Below are 18,018 nucleotides of genomic sequence, written 5' to 3'. Positions count from 1 at the left end.
TGTGCCCTTTCCTCTTCCTCCCCTTCTTCTTCTAGCGTTTGCCTCTTCCTCCCCTCAAACACACACACACACACACACACACACACACACACACACACACACACACACACACACACACACACACACCCTTGGCAATTGCAAGCTAAGTTTAGAGTTGTGGGTCATGACTGCTAAGGATCCCTCATCCCCAGGGCCTCTGGAAGCAAGGAGCTCTGGGAATGGTTGATTGGTTGGCACTTCTTCTGAGAATGGGACACCTGTCCCGAGGCAGAGAGAACAGGTAGATCTGGGTGTTCTCTTCAGAGCCTCTTAGGAGGATCAGAATCAGCAGGACTCCCTGGGAAGCCTGAGGATGTTTTCTGGTGGAGGTGACTTTTGCAGTCCAGTGTTTTCTGAGAAGAGGCTCTCCAGATGACTGGCAGAACAGCTAGACATGTGGACATGGAAACTGTGCCTCTTGCTGAGTGTACTTTTTACATCACTTCATACAGGCAGATTCTATTTTCAAGGTTTTTTAAATTTTTTCTTTTGTCAGTGGCCCATGAAGGAAGCTTGTTTCCTCTAATAGTGTAGAAGAAGGTGAGTGGCTGGTCTTGCCTTGGGGTGTATTAGATCAAGGTTAACACTATTTAGAACTTTACACTCTCAGGAGAGAGTAAAGGGAGCAAGGCTGTAGACCACTGTTCTCCTGCGGCACAGGATGAAGGCCAGCTCTGAATTGTCATGCACTGAGTACTGCTGGAAGCTTTCTGGAACTATGATGTGGTTACAGAGGCCCCGTCTATTATCTTCACTTACAAGTCTGTTGAACTTGATGTGTTTGTAGTTCCACTTTTTCCTTTGCCACAGTAACAGGGTGTCAGGACATGACAAGGTGCAGGCTCCTTGTGGAGAAGCCTTTCTTTTACATTGCTGTGAACTGATGCTCTACAGTTTCTGAATTACAGCTTTGCTTTTCTTCATCATTATTTTAAAAGTAGTTAAATTTAATTTGAGTACAGTTATAGAAGAGTGGAACAAGTCTTGCATAGTATCAGCATAGTCACACATACAGCTTTTCCTATTAGTATCTTACTTTAAAATACATGGAATAGAATTGGCAAAATACTGAATTTTAACAACGTCCAGCTCACTGGAGTTTACCTCTGGCAAAAAGTAAGCAGTTTTCTACATAAGTTATTTGAGTGAAAATGCAAGATGCCAGTTTCACATCCTATTCTACAATGATTGCAATAGGTTTGAAGGTTGCTTTTGGTACAGTAAAGACACCAATGTTTAGAAATTAGCTGGAGCCCAGTATCTATGTTACAGTTGACTCTGATTGTTTAGGTGTATAGATGTTGACAAAAGCATGATGACATGCCTCCAGCCTTACAACTTTATATCATACACTTTTTCATTGCCCTCAAATATCCATCACTATTCTCTCTTCTCCCTGGCCCCTACCTCTAACAACCACTGTCTCTCTAGTATTGCCTTTTCCAAAATACCATATGAATGAAATCCTGCATCGTGGAGTCTTTTCATACTGGATTATCTCACTGAATAGTATGCATTTTAAGACTTATTGGTGTGTTTTCATGTTTGATAGCTCCCTGGTTTTGTTTTGTTTTGTTTTCTGTTTGTTTTTACTTCACTGCCTAGAATTCAGTAATGGTCATGCCAGAGTTTATTCATCCATTCACTTATTAAAGGAACTTTAGTCACTTAAAGTTTGTGTTTTTTTTTTTTTTTTTTTTTGCCAATTATAAATAGAGCTGCTTTACACGTACAGGGCTTTGTGTCAATATAAATTTGCTGCTCTTTTGGGTACGCATCAAGTAGTGTCACCAGTAAAATCGTACGAGTGTGATTAGTTTTATAAGAAACAACCAAGCTGCATTTGAAAGTGGCTTTTCATTCCACCATTCTCACTGTTTTTGCAAACTCAGAAGCATTTAATTGTGCCCAGTTCTTGTTTCTTTCTTTTAAAATCCTAGTTACTCTAACAGGCTTGTAGTGAAATTGGACTGCTGTCTTAATTTGCAAATAAATGTAGTTCAAGGAATTAGCATTTGCCTAATGTGCTTACAAATACTATTGTGCTATCTTTGTTCTTTTATTACTAATAATTCTATTCTCTCTTTGCCAATGACTCTCCAATTTAATATATTAAAAGAATTACCTAGTATGTGTGCTTTAACAGTGTTTACCCTGAGCTGTACATAAACTCTGACAATCAACTGATGTTTGATGAAGATCAGCATTTTGCCAATTCTATCTTAGCCTAGATCATAACCTAGCTATAGCTGTGGTGACAGAAGGATTAGTACATGCATGTGTTAAAATTATACCATGACTCTTGTTTCTTTTCTTAAACATCTAGGAGTAGGAAGTGTGAAATTATATTAACTATAGTAGTTTGAAATTCTGAATTTTTTTATTAGCCTCCCAAAGAGGAAATTGAATCTTTGATTCTTTCTTTTCTGAGTTGTCTTATCATGTAATATACTTTAGCAAAAATAAAAAAGTTTGCTTTTTCCCTTTCATTTTTTTAAACTAAATGCCATCCATTTTATGACTGTAGATTGTTGTAAATGATGTGTAATAACATTGATCAAAACTTACTATAAAGTCTCCTTCATTAGTACAGATATAGCAATATGAAGAGAGTGGGATCAATAAAAAGATAAGCAAGTAGATTAAGCAGAATAGGGTAGAACCCACATATAGACTCATACATATGCAAACATATTTTCAGCAAAGATTCAGAGCCAGTTCAGTGAAGAAATCTTAGTGTATTTTACAAATAATATTAGAGAAATAGATTTCCATATGCCAATAAACAAAACCTTTCTCCTCATGCTATTAGCCAGAATTAATTCCAAGTGAATCATATATGTGCATTCATAAAACTTAGACCACTAAGCTTCTAGAATAAAACACAAGGTGATGCTTTTGTTAATACTGAGTAGGACAAAAAATTCTTAAATGCAGCACTCACTAATTCATAAAATAATACATAGATTTCACTGAAATACATACATTATTAATAAAAGAATAAAAGATAAACCACTGACTATATATATATATGTGTGTGTGTGTGTGTGTGTGTGTGTGTGTGTGTGTGTGTGTGTGTGTGTGTGTGTTTGCAGTAATAGAATCTAGTAAAGGGCCTGGATTCAGATTAGATAAAGAACTCTCAAAAATCAACACAGGGGGGCTGGTGGTGGCACACTTGGTTGGATGCACACATTGCCGTGTGTACTGACCTGGGTTCAATCCCCTGGTCCCCACCTGCAGGGTGGGAAGCTTCACAAGTGATGAAGTAGAGCTACAGGTGTCTCTCTATCTCTCTCTTTATTTCCTCATTTCCTCTAGATTTCTCTCTGTCTCTTCAATAAATAAAATATATATGTATTTTAAAAACTCAGCACAAAAACAGAATTGAGTTTTGGGGTAGGCAGTATTGAAACATACACAACACTAAAATGATACATAGCAAGTAAGCATATAAGTAGATATTTGATGTCAGTAGTCATAGCAAATTGGAAATAACACACATACAACCTAAAATACTAATGAGTAAAAAACTGATGCTATTTGGGCAGTGGAATATAGGTGATCTGTAAATAACATTTTAGTACAACCTCAGTGAGAGTAAAGACTTCTTGGTCCTTGTTGTATGTTTCATTGTATATTTTTTCATTTTAAAGTTTACAAATTGAAGTAAATTTGAATTTTACAGCAAGAATGGTGTAAAATTAGTAGTGAGGGAACTTAAATACACACATGTGAAAAGTGAAATGATTCATCTCTATTTAATGAAAGAACCAGAGCCTTGTAGGAGCCAGAATCAACATCCTGATATAATAATAGATAACATTTAATGAGTGTTTATGATATGAAGAAACCAAGCCAGAGAAGGTGTATCTGATCCTAGTAAATGTCAGATCTGAAACTGAACCCACACACTCTTACTCTTGAGGGCTCACTGCTCTCGGCAGCACACACTTCCTTATCATGACTGGTCTGTGTAAGAGAGTGAGGTATTACTACGGAAAACTGAGAAATGTTATGCATGTACAAACTATTGTATATACTGTTGAATGTAAAATATTAATTCCCCAATAAAGAAATTAAAAAAAAACAACAACTTGTGTCTTACCTGGTTCTAATAACAGGCTCTAATCTTGATACACTTTCTACTTGTTCAGTTAATTAAGAAGCTGAATAGCGGGCGGAGGGTAGATAGCATAATGATTATGCAAACAGGCTGTCATGCCTGAGGCTCCAAAGTCCCAGGTTCAATCCCTTGCACCACCATAAGCCAGAGCTGAACTGTGCTTTGGTAAAAAAAAAAAAAACTGTACACAAGAAGCTGAATAGCATTTGATATGGGATTTCACCAGTAAAACAAATTATTTAATGCATGGTTTTGAAAGGCAATGCAGGAGAGCAGGCAGATAACTCACTTAGATAGTACACTGCATGTGAGAGACCCAGGTTCCAGCCTGGCCCTTGCCTCATTGAAAGACAATGCATAGGGTCTTTAAGAATCTCAGATTCAAATGTTTCAAACATAAATGATAATTTTAAGAACTACTAGAGAATATTGATCCTGAAATTGAAATAAGAATATAGCAAATGAGTGTGTGAAAGTACTCCCACACAGATGGAAATTCTACAGCTCTGAACCTCATGATGAATCATTGCTTTTGGAAGGCCATGCTATCCTCCCCAGAGTCTGTCAACAGAGAGATGTACAAAGTAAAGTAGTTTCCATGTTTCAGCTTTAACATCTGCTTCATGGCAGCCCATTTATATCTCTATCTAAGGAAACATCTATAAATATTGATAAAGATTCTGTTTTTACTTTTGTTCCCAGAGTGTCAGCTCATCTCTATTCTCTTAACTATATTGTTTCTTGGGTAATCTGGAGCTCAGTATTTTATTTTATCTATTTATTTAGCGTTGATACATTTCTTTTTCTTTTTTTATAAAAAGGGAACATTAACAAAACCATTGGATAAGAAGGGTGCAACTCCACACAATTCCCACCACCAGAACTCCGCGTTTCACCCCCTCCCCTGAGAGCTTTCCTATTCTTTAACTCTCTGGGAGTATGGACCCAAGGTCACTGTGGGGTGTAGAAAGTGGAAGGTCTGGCTTCTGTAATTGCTTTGCCGCTGAACATGCGCATTAACAAGTCAATCCATACTCCCAGCCTGCCTCTCTCTTTCCCTAGTGGGACGGGGCTCTGGGGAAGCGGGGTTCCAGGACACATTGGTGGGGTTGTCTGTCTAGGGAGGTCTGGTTGGCATCATGCTAGCTTCTGGAACCTGGTGGCTGAAAAGAGAGTTAACATATAAAGCCAAACAAGTTGTTGACTAATCATGAACCTAAAGGCTGGAATAGTGCAGATGAAGAGTTGGGGAGGGGGAGTTTCCTCCATTTTGTAGGTAGCTAGTAGGCCTATTTTAGTTATATTCCAAAGGGCCCGTGACTATAGTAGTTTTTTTTTTTTTCTTTTTCTTTTTCCCTGAGCCTGAAATATGATATGCAGGTAGATCCAAGTTATTGTCTGGAGAGATGGTATCATGACTAGAAAAAGGACCAGAAAGCTGGATCAGGGAAGAGAGTTAACTCCCAAATATGGGGAAGGTGTATAAATATTGTTCACCCAGTATTTTTCAAATACTTCTTAGGATTCTGTCTAGCACCATGAGCAGTTCTACTACCAGGTTAAAGTGATGTTTGTTTGTTTGTTTGTGGTTTTTTTCAGAGCCATAATCTCTTCATTGCTAAGATTGCCTGTCTTCTCTCAGTTTTTGACCAGTTATGCATACATAATTACCTTTATAATAGTAAAATACAGCATCTTAAATGAGCAATTTCTTCACCAATTTGCCATTTTCCATGAAACCTGTGGGAAAATAAAGAGAAAGGTCATAGAAAATTTAAATGTGATTTAGTGTTGATTGCCTTAAAAGTCAAGAGAGGAGACAGTAAACATAAAAGTTGGAAATAGAGATGTTAGCACACTATAAATTGACATTTGAGCAAGAAGTAAAAACTACACCTACTAGGGTCAGCGACAGAGCATCTGCCTTGTCATGCTTTCAGCTTCTAGCCTGACCCTCCCTACAACCTGAGGGAGCTTCTGTGCTGTGGTATCTTTCCCTCCCACCCTCTATCTTTCTGTCTCTGTATTTCTTTTCCTATCTGAAAAAGTCAATCTGTAGTGGTGAAGCCCTGGTGACTTCTCCTCCCAATTCCATTTACCACATGTATATCTTGGTATCAGACTAAATATTGTAATTGCCTTTTTTTTTTAAGTTTGGGAAATTAAATTTGAAATGAAAGAACCAGACAGATACTTGGACAAATGAAGCACATAGCTCTGTATACTCATAGCAACAGATTGTTTTATTATTTGTTTGTATAATTGGCATCATCTGTGATTTAGAGTCTGGGAATAACAGAGTCATTTGGGAGGGACTGTGGAGTGAGTGCATTGCTGGAACTGAATTTGCAGTGTTGATGCTAGTCTGTTTTCTGGTTTAGAATCCTTTCTTGCTGTTTTTATTTCTTCAGGTGGGACTCTTCCCAGGACACTGTGTTGAATTAATTAACCAGAAAGTTCCCCAGTCAGTGACCAACTCAGTGCCAAAACCAGGTGAGTGTACTTTTTTATTAGTGTGGGTTTTTGTTTGTTTTTTTGTTTGTTTAGTTTATTACTTAAAGAGAACAGTTTTTCTTTCCAGTCCTACACATTTCTTAGCATTTACTTATATAATATCCTTAATTGTAGGTGGCTTGATGTTAAACATATTCTTGTTTCACTATTGATCCTTTACAAAGGTTTACATGCACTCAACCATTTAGACAATTTTAAATAACTGTTTTGCCTCATTCAGTCTTGCTATTCTTTGCTTCTATAAGTATACAGTAGAGATATAGCTTATTAGAGAATAAAGTGATAAAGGTAAGTTACAAATTTAAATAACTGGCATAGAGATAGTATAAAAAAAATGAAGGGGTTGTATATTTACCACTGCTGGTAGCATCAAGACTTTTAAATATTGTTTCATATTATTTATGTTTTGTGTTTATAGTGCTACCTCAGTATGTAGAGTGCTTTACAAATATGTAAAGCTGTTGTACAGGGGTTAAAAGTCAAGGACATGGAAATTTCTGTTTTCATTGGATTGACATAATCTGGCAAGATTCTATAGAATCTTAAAAAAAATCTTAAAAAAATCTTTAAGATTCTATAGAATCTTAAAAAAAATCTTTTATAGAATCTATAGAATCTTAAAAAAATTTTTAAAAAAATCTGGCAAGATTCTATAGAATCTTGACGTTTTGATATCATATAAATGTTTCAAAAGATATTATTATCTTTTATTAACATTATTAAGGTGGGATGAGGAAGTAATATTTACCTCCCATGCTTTCTTTTATGCCCCACCCCTGTTTACTTAGCGAAAGACAAATTCTTTTATTTTGTTTTAATGTGAGTGTCTTCTTGGGTTAGAATTGATGTGTAAGAATGGGGGGGGTATTGTTTCCTTATTTAGTATTTTCCAGTCTCTGTCCTCAAAGTCTATACCAAGCCATCTTTACTCATATATCTAGGTTTAAAAAAAGGGGGGGCAGGGATAACTGCTTCAACACTAATTTCTCCATAGAAGGGTAGGAAGTAGTGGTCAGTTTTTCTTATAGGATTTAAAAAATTTTAGCGTGGGGACCCAGTGGTGGCACACCTGGTTGAGCGCACATGTTATAATATGCAAGGACCTGGTTACAAGCCCCCTGTTGCCACCTGCAGGGGGAAAACATTGAAAGTGGTGAAGCAGGTGTTGGCAGGTGTCTCTCTCACTGTCTGTCTCCCCCTTCCCTCTTGATTTCTGGCTGTCTCTATCCAATAAATAGATAAAGTTAATAAAAAAAACTAGGATAGACTGTGTGTGTTTGGTAGCAAAATTACCACAGGACAGTGTTTTCTGTAGTTTTATTTGAGCTGGGATTCTCCAGTTCTCTTTTTGGGCAGATTTATTGAAAAGAAATTCTCAGTGGGTACTTGCTCAATGAATACACATTTGTAATTGTGATTACTTTAGGTTTTTTTTTCTTTTTCAAAATACAGTATTAACCAGCAAGATAGTTCACTTGGGTAGTGTACTTACTTTGTCATGGACAAGACCCAAGGTAGAGAGCCTAGCCACTACTGCACTAAGGGAAGTTTCTTTGCTCTGGATCCTTTCTCTCTTTTTCTCTATCTCTGTCTAAAGTTAGCCTGGAATGGTGAGGTTTCAGTGATCACCAGAATTAATAATAATACAGACTCAGTAACTTAAAAAAAAAAAATCCCATACCATTACCATACACTAATTCATCTCTTTCTGCCTCTCCTGCCCTAAACAACTATTCTGCTTTCTGTCTCTATATGATTTCCTTATTCTGGATACTTCACATAAATGAAACAATAAAATGTATAGTTTTTTATTATTGACTTCAGTTAGGTTAAAGTTTTCAAGGGTTAGCCACGTATCAGTATTTCATTTTTTTTATAGCTAAGTGATATTTCATTTTAGAAATACACTATTATTTTATTTTTTGTTAATTTGTTCCTGTTTTTTACTGTTATAAATAATTCTACTGTGTGTATTCCTGTACAGTTTTTTGCTTAGATATTGGTTTATCTTTACTAAAGAAGGAGAATTACATTAAAAAGATAAAAATGCTTTGAAAAGAAACTGAGAATCCTGAATCAAATAGAACTGTAGTTTTGTGTACAGAAATATTTTTATTTCTCAAATATAAACTACTATTATTATTTTTAATTTTTATGAAGTTCAATTTCCTTTTTTGGACATGTTAAGGGTCTCTCTGACCTAAGGTCAAAATTTACTCCTTTTTTCCTAGTAAGTTTCTGAACTTACTAGGAAATATATATATTGTTATAAATATTTTAGCATTGGAAGATAGCTCACCCAGTAAAAGCATGTCTCTGACCAAATGTGTGACCCTGCATTCAAACCCCTACACCCTATGGGGCCATCAAAGCACCAAGGGAAGTTCTATGGATGGTAGAGCAGTACTGTGACCTCTGTCTTTCTGTCTCTCATTCTCTCCATATCTAGAATAAAAAGAATGAAAAAGTTGACTCAAAGTAAAGAGTGGTGGTATCACACAAGTGCAAATCCCTGGGTATGGCAAGCATAAATAAAACATAAAAGAATGTTTATATGTGGTCCGGGAGGTGGCACAGTAGATATAGCATTGGACTGTCAATCATGAGGTCTTGAGTTCAGTCCCCAGCAGCACATGTACCAGAGTGATGTCTGGTTCTTTCTCTCCTCCTATCTTTTCCATTAATAAACAAATAAAAGAATGTTTATAACTTTAAGCCTCACATTTTAATTTGTTATTCATTTAAGGTTAATTTTTGTGTATGGTGCGAGATCCAGCTCACTTGGACTGCTAGCTGTTCCTACACCATTGAAAAGAGGCTCCCTTGAGTAGCTTTGACTTTCTCATAAACTATTAATTTGTCACATGCAGACAAATTTATTTCTGTAATTTCAGTTCTGTTCCATTTACCTATATATCCATTCTTTACGCCAGTACCACCTTTCCTTGATTGCTGTTGCTTTGTAGTAAGTTTAATGATTGCTAAGTCCTCCTAAAATTCTTCTCCTTCAAGATTGCTTAGGCATTTCTGAGCCCTTTGTAATTTCACATTAATTTTAAAAATGGCTTATACAAGTCAACTGGGATTCTGAAATGGAATATGTTTAATCTATATATCAGTTTTGATATATTACCATTTTAACAACATTAAATATTTCAGTCCATGAACATGTTTTCATATATATATATATATATATATTTAATTTTTATTCAATATCTTGTGGATTTCAGAGTATTTGCTTTTGCATTTATTGTGTTAAACTTACTTTTTAACTATTCTTTATAGAATTGTTTTTTTAATTTTCTGTTCATTGCACGTGCAAATAGTTTTTGTATATAATCTGAAAGGTTATTGAACTATTTGTTCTAATAATGCTTTAATTCTTTTTTAAAAATATTTATTTTATTTATTTATTCCCTTTTGCTGCCCTTGTTGTTTTATTGTTGTAGTCATTATTGTTGTTGTTGTTGGATAGGACAGAGAGAAATGGAGAGAGATGGGGAAGACAGAGAGGAGGAGAGAAAGATAGACACCTGCAGACCTGCTTCACCGCCTGTGAAGCGACTCCCCTGCAAGTGGGGAGCCGGGCTTCGAACCGGGATCCTTATGCTGGTCCTTGTGCTTTGCACCATCTGCGCTTAACCCGCTGCGCTACAGCCCGACTCCCCGCTTTAATTAATTCTTATGTTTTCAGTGACGAATTGCTTCTTTTTTTTCTAATAATGATAGCCTTCGTTATTAGAAACTTTTAAAACTGGCAAAGATATGAGCAATGGAGATAGCACAGTGCTAGTGCATAGGAATTACATGCCAGAGGTCCCAGTTTCCAGGTTTGACATGACCAAATTATAAGAGCTAAGTAATTCTGTGGCCAAAAAAAAAAAAAAAAATTCCAAAACAGAAGTTGAAAATGTTGCTAGTGTTCTGGAAAGTAGACTTTTGTTCATATCTGTATAGAATGTTAATTCTTAATTAGGAATGACATATAATGACAGTATACCTTCAGAAACTAGTATTTTATCTTTTGTGAGCAAAAGGATTGATGTAGGGAAACGTGCATTCTCAATACATTTTGTAAAGAACGATGCAAATTCTATCAGCCCTGGGCTTGTTTCACACTTTAAAACTGTCTTTGCCCACAGTATAAACACGACTGTTCTATTTATTTTTAACATTTCCATCTGTCACTGCTAAATGCCGGATCTGAAAGAAGCAGCTATAGTTTAAGACTGAAAATGTACCCCACCTGCGGGGGGTGGGGTGGGGTGGGTATCGCTTCACAAGTGATGAAGCAGGTGTCTCTGTGTCTCTTCTCTATCTTCTCTCCCCTCTCAATTTCTCTGTCCTATCCAATTTAAAAAAAAACAAAACTGAAAAATATAAATCCTCCTGTATTGTTATACAACATAGATACTAGGAAAAAAAAAACCCTTCATTTTGAAAATACTTCTTAATGTTCTCCAAATGTTCAATTATTTGAGTATATAAAAATAAAAATGAGTCACTGTATCCTATCCAAGCTAGCAAAGCAAATCTCCATGGTGCCTTATGAAGGCGAGGAAGAGATAGGAGAAAGAAGAAAAGTAGAACACAGCGTAAGAAATTAATATTGTGTTGAATCGCACAGGCCATGGTTTGATGGAAGAAGATGAGGTCACGGTGGGAGGAAGAGAAATGGTTTCCTTCACGTCTTCCTTCTTTGTTACTTGATTTGCAGCTGGATCTGTTTATTGATATCCTTCAAGTTGTGCATGTTTGTAGCGACTGTCTCTTTGGATATTTCTTTTGTCCAGTCTCTACCATTCTACTGTACATTCTTTTTAAAGATACATATTTTATTTATTTTGGATAGACAGAAGTTGAGAGGGAAGGGAGAGATAGGGAGGGAGGGAAGGACAGAGAGAGAGAGAGAAAGATACCATCTGAGTGACAGAGACTTGTAACACTGCTTCATCATTTAAGAAGCTTCCCTCCTGAAGGTGGGAACCAGGGTCTTGAACCTGAGTCTTTAAGCACTGTAATGTGTGCCCTTAAACAGGTATACCACCACCTGGCCCTCAGTTATACTCTTTGATATTGTCTTGTATACCCTGTCTTTCCAGTTGGCAGACTTGCAGCTGACCTGTGTTAAAGTTCACTGATTACTACCTTTGTGTACGCTTTTAAGCCCACCTAATAAATTCGTCAATTCTCAAATCATTTTGTTTCTAGGATAAGCATGTGGTCATTTTTATAGTTGCCAAACTACAATTTCCTATCTTTTCATCTTTTTCTTTAGAAAAAGATATACATAGGAGGGAGGAAGAAAATGGAGTGAGAAGGGGAGCAGAGGGGGAAAAAGCATGAACTGAAATGAAGGACTTGAGAATCTAGACAAACCTTTTCTTCTTAGACAGTTAGAAGACTCAGTCAGAAATATAAAAAAATATCTGTTGGGGCCAAGTGATAGCACACCCGGTTAAGCACACACATAGTAAAATGCACAAGGACTGGTTCAAAGATCCAGGTATGAGCCCCTGCACCCCACCCGCAATGGTGACACTTCAGGACAAAACAAGTTGTCTGTATTTCTCTCTCTCTATTCTCTCCCCTCTCAATTCCTCTTTGTCCTGTAGAATAAAATAGGAAGGGGGAGGAAGGGGGGGTGGAGGAAATGACCCCGATAGCAGTGGATTCTTAGTGCTGGTACAGAGCCCCAGCAATAACCCTGGAGACAAAAAACCAAAACAACAACAAAAAAGAACCTCTAGCATAATGGAGAGTTAGTTAGGCAGTTTGAATTGAGGTTAAGCCAAAGTAGAAAAGCCTGAGGGTGACCCCAGAATGTGGAAATATTATCCCCTGGGGTGTCCATTAATGGATTAGAGAAGGTTAAAGTGCAGGGTAAGCAAAAATTTGGACATTAGAGCCAAGTGGTAGAGTTACTGAAAAATATCCTAATTTTTTTTCTTTTTTTTTCTTTTTTCTTTAAGAAAGGATTAATTAACAAAACCATAGGGTAGGAGGGGTACAATTCCACACACTTCCCACAACCCAATCTCCATATATCCCACCCCCTCCCCTGATAGCTTTCCCATTCTCTATCCCTCTGGGAGCATGGACCCAGGGTCTTTGTGGGTTGCAGAAGGTAGAAGGTCTGGCTTCTGTAATTGCTTCCCCGCTGAACACGGGCGTTGACTAGTCAGTCCATACTCCCAGTCTGCCTCTCTCTTTCCCTAGTAGGGTGGGTCTCTGGGGAAGCGGAGCTCCAAGACACATTGGTGGGGTCTTCAGTCCAGGGAAGCCTGGCCGGCATCCTGATGACATCTGGAACCTGGTGACTGAAAAGAGAGTTAACAAACGAAGCCAAACAAATTGTTGAGCAAGCATGGACCCAAAGCTTGGAATAGTGGAGAGGAAGTGTTAGGGAGGTACTCACTGCAAACTCTAGTGTACTTATGCTTTCAGGTATATATTTTTCAGTAGTTTACGGATACGTGTGAATATATGCTCTCTCTCACAGAAACTGGTGTATATCTAGGTTTTGGGACTTTGTTAGAAAGTGAACCACCTGAGATGAAATTAGAGTATACTATGAAAGGAAAGGTCTCACCCGAGTAATGAAGCTGAAGGGTTGTCATTCCACACGTGAAGTCTCTGGACACAGTCTGAAGTGAAGCATGTTGAGGTGGCAATCGTTGCGTTGTTTAGGTTGTGATCGGCAGATGCAATATTATTTGATATGGATTGGGAGAGGCATACGGGAAAGTGGGCCCTCTACAAGGGTTCCAGGACTGGGGGAAGTAGAGGCTCTATAGTGGAGATGTGAGGTTCCTGCTGTCTTAGGGTTCAAAAAGACAATGGATAGTTAATGTTATCATCACATTATTTGGTAATTGGGTTAACTTTGAAAAGTCCTTTTGTTAGGGTTTGCTGTACAGTACCCAGTATCTTGTATATAGCTGTGCTATTGGTTGCTTCTGAAAAATATCCTAATTTCTTTTGAAAATTGAGGTTAAACGAGTGAAGTAGGGCTGCAGGTGTCTCTCTGTCTCTTTCCTTCTCTATCTCCCCCTCCTCCCAGTGTCTCTCTTTGTCTCTATCCAGTAATGAATAAATAAAAATACAATTAAAATTTAAAAAAGAAAGAAAAACAAAAACTGAGGTTAACAGTGGGTGGATTATTTTTGTTGTTGTTGTTTCTAGGACTTCACTATTCCTAGTCAACTTCTGAAAGAGACAGAGGGAAAGATACCATAGCACTGAAGCTTCCTCCAATATGGGGTGCTGGGTTCAGTCTTGCCATGCATGTGACATCACAGATGCGCACACACACACACTCACTCCCCCCCTTTCTTAAAATATTTTTAAAAATATCTTTATTTATTATTGGATATAGACAGAGACAAATTGAGAGGGAATAGGGAGACAGAGAGAGAGATACCTACAGCCCTGCTTCACCACTCACGAAGCTTTCTCCTTGCAGGTAGGGACCAGGGGCTTGAATCCGGGTCCTTGCACACTATAATACGAGCACTTCACCAGGTGCACCACTGCCTGGCCCCCACATGCACTCTCCATATGCCTGCTTAGATTTTAAAATGTGCTTGAAAATGCAGAACCCAAAATACCCAAGACAGTTTTGAAGAATAGAAATTATAGTCAAGAACTATATACAAGTTATCAAAACTTACTGTGAAAACTTCACTAAGATACGCTGTAAGGTTAGCCAAATAAATTAGTGAAACAGAATAGACTTCAGAAACCTCTTTGTGTATCAGCTACTGGATTTATAATGCAGTTAACATTGTAGAGCACTGTGAAGAGGACATCATTTTAATAAATAGTGCTAGGCCACCTGGACAGATTGATGTATTCCCCTGTCTAGATATCTAGAACCTTATAGTGTAATACCAACAAATTTAATTTAAGCCTTTGCGTAAGCAAACATTTGTACTCATGATACAATGTTCAGATTAACCACATGTAAAGAATATTTAAAACTGTATTGATAATTTAAAAGCAAACATAATGCCACCATAAACCAAAAAATCTTCCAGAGGGGAAATGTTTTAATTTTAAACTTAGGAAAGTTATAAAGTGTAGCTATCATCTTTAAATATTTATTTCATATATTCATATACTTATGTAATTTGGGTCCCTATTTAAAATTCTTCAAAAGAAAAGTAAATGGCTAGGAAGATAACACAGAGGTTTACACTGGTCTTTCATTCTTTTTTTTTTTTAATGAATACCCTTTTTTTTTAAGATTTTATTTATTTATGAGAAAGGAGGAGAAAGAACCAGACATCACTCTGGCACATGTGCTGCCAGGGATCGAACTCGGGACCTCATGCTTGAGTGACCAAAGCTTTATCACTGAGCCACCTCCCGGACCACGGTCTTTCATTCTTGAGGGTCTGATGTCACAGGCTTGATCCCCTGCACCATCATAAACCAGAACTGAGCAGTCCTCTTGTGAGAGAAAGGAAGGAAGGAAGGAAGGAAGGAAGAAGGGAAGGAAGGAAAGAAAGAAAAGAAAAGAACAGTAGGTTATTATAGGTCTGTATGTGAAAAATAAAGCAATAAAAAATTTAAAAGATAATACAGTAAATTGTTATCATGACCGGTTTTCTTGAACTTGGGTTAAATATAAAGCAGCAATCATAACCAAGAGCTTAATAATTAAGCTTGATTAAAAGTCAGGCCTTCACCACAATATACTCCTTAGATAGTAAGAAAAGCATATCACAGAGTGAGGAACATAGTTGTGGTAGACCTTTGACAAAGGTCATATAAACAAAGTATGTAAAGAATCAGTAAGGATGGCCAAACTGATTTTTGTCATGGAGAGAAAATTTTAAAAAGTACTTCACAGCAGATATCTAAAGTGCTCAATAAACATTAGTCTTTGGGGAAATGCAAATTAAAACCTTAATGACTCTCCAGCACACACCCACCAGTTAGTGGATACAATCCTTAAAACTTAAAAATCACAACACCAAAAGCTGTCAAGATATAGATTAGTGGTAATTGTCATACAATGCCAGCTTTGATGTTTATGAACCCTGCAGCCAAGCAATTTTACTCTCAGATATAGTTAGCATGTTCACAGCAGCCTTACTCCTAATTGTCAAAGAACTAGAAAGGTACTGTCTATACTGAAAAGAATGAATTTGCTAATTTTGTGTCAGTCACGATTCTCATAGCTTTCTAGTCTGATGTGTGCCCCTTCCTCCCCACACACATCCACTCCTGGGGCCACATTGGAGGACTCCAGTCATAATCTGCTTCAGTCATGAACTTTCCTTGACCCATTTTTCCCTGCATTTCCTCTTTACCGTAGTCAAGTCTTGTAGCAACTGTTTGACTTGTTCACTAAATTGCAGTCATCTCATAAGTGACAAGTATGTCAAGTATATTTCTTTCATCTTTAATTTCCTCCCAGAAGAATATATAGTAGATACACAGTTAATGCCTGTTGAATTAATCCATCATAATATTTACTACTGAATATTGTTTGAATACAATTTTTATCTTGTGATTCCCTGACTATGCCAAAAAATATATATATATATATAAATTTCACTCTAGAGTTTAACCTGTTCCATATACTGGAAATGGACCTAAGATTCTACCTTCGGAACCTATGTTTTTTCACTTTTCTTTCTTATAATCATTGATGGTAACATACTTCCATACTCTCCTCTAGTATACTTTTAGGTTTGCCAACCCCTCTCCCCCTGCTAGAAGTGACTTCCCATAGCCTTCATGAAGGCACATTGGGTCATTGCTTTTACAAGTTTGAATGTACATTTGATTCACCTGAGAAATTGTGCTGAAAACTGTAAACCATGATTCTTTAGGTCTAGATTGGAACCTAAGTTCCTGGACTTCTAATAAACTTCCATGTAATTCCTAGGAACATGTTTTGAATGACAAAGGATTACATTTCAGCCTAGGATAGTTAGTTATTTGTGTCATCACTTAGAAATATCATGTGGCAGACCAGCTTCTCTATTTTGAGTTTGATATTTCTTTTTTTGTGTTCTTTTTTCCTCACCTGGACTCTTTTTACTTTGGGGCAGATACTCTATTTTATACTAATTTGCATCTTAATACATAATTTTCTTCAAAACAGTTGATTGGCATTGTTATAACCATGAATAATTTCCATTATAGTTAATAAAGATGTTTATGAAACCTCATATATGCCCCTTTAGTAGTAAGTAGGCTGCTAGTCAGTTTTTCTTGCCCTGAAGAAATAAGTTTTTCCACTTTTTGTTATTTCCCATATTTTGATCAAAAATTTATTGAGTGCATGCTAGTTACTAAGGCTAAAACAGTGACTGCACTGACAGAAATATTACCATTTTGGAGTTTGTATACAAATGTGATGAGGTGGACAGAAAGAATGGTTAATAAGTAAAATATGCAGTGATAGATAAAGTGCAGTTTAGGAAAAAAAAAAATCAGCAGGCCAGGCAGTAGCACACCAGGTTAAGTGCACATAGTACGAAGCTCAAGGACCAGCACAAGGATCTATGTTGAAGGCCCCGGCTCCACACCTGTAGGGGGAAAGCTTCACGAGTGATGAAGCCGGTCTGCAGGTGTCTCTCTGTCTCTCTCCCTCTTTGTCTTCCCCTTCCCTCTTGATTTCTGACTGTTTCTATCCAATAAATAAAGATAATTTTTAAAAACATTAAAAGAAAAAAATTAGCTGTGGCGTGGGGGGATATGGTTACAGGATTTTGAGAAAGTGCTGCAATACAGTTCACATGGGCTCTTATTTTGAAAAAAGGATAGATCAGGGAAGGACTCATTAGGAAGCTACATTGAACAGATATCTAAAAGAAGTAATAAAGGGGGATTTGCACTTAGAGAAGGGAGGAGAACTTTTCAGACCAGGAAGTACTAGTGTAAGGATTGTCAGTATGCCTGGCTTGTTAAAGGACCTGCAGGAAGGCCAGTTTGATAAGAGCAGTGAATGAAAGCAATATAGAGATAAAGGGGAATCAGTTTCTCTTTGGATTCTGGCTTTTATTGAAAATTAGATGGGAAGTCATTAGAAGTTTTTAAACAGTGTTGTTATCTGACCTGGTTTACCTATCCCCCCCCACACCCCAAATTAATGATTTAATTGGGGCTTACAAGATCTGACTTTCCTGTTAAAAGGATCACTCGGTTGCTATGTTAAGGATAGGTGAGGGCGTGGGTAGAAAAGAAAGACTAGCTGTAACTATTGCAGTCAACTTAGCAAGAGACTATGGTAGTTGTAAAAGTGATGAGAAATGATTCTGAGTATTTTTTTTTTCTTGATACTGGAAGAATTTTCAGACATTCTGTGAAGGATTTGAGTG

General features: G+C 37.1%; 1 protein-coding gene across 3 annotated transcripts in view; it reads left to right on the top strand.

The window, feature by feature from the left end:
- The window catches only part of ARHGAP32 (Rho GTPase activating protein 32), a 232,498-nt gene that overhangs the window by 160,586 nt on the left and 53,894 nt on the right, over positions 1-18,018 (top strand). For all 3 annotated transcript variants that reach the window (XM_060180176.1, XM_060180175.1, XM_007539507.3), the window contains one exon: positions 6,577-6,658. In XM_060180176.1, the coding sequence (XP_060036159.1) occupies positions 6,577-6,658 (82 nt within the window). The remainder of the gene's footprint in view (positions 1-6,576; positions 6,659-18,018) is intronic.

This window comes from Erinaceus europaeus, chromosome 20 (assembly GCF_950295315.1).
Source record: "Erinaceus europaeus chromosome 20, mEriEur2.1, whole genome shotgun sequence".
Lineage (NCBI taxonomy): Eukaryota > Metazoa > Chordata > Mammalia > Eulipotyphla > Erinaceidae > Erinaceus > Erinaceus europaeus.
This window is presented reverse-complemented; position numbering and strand designations above follow the sequence as displayed.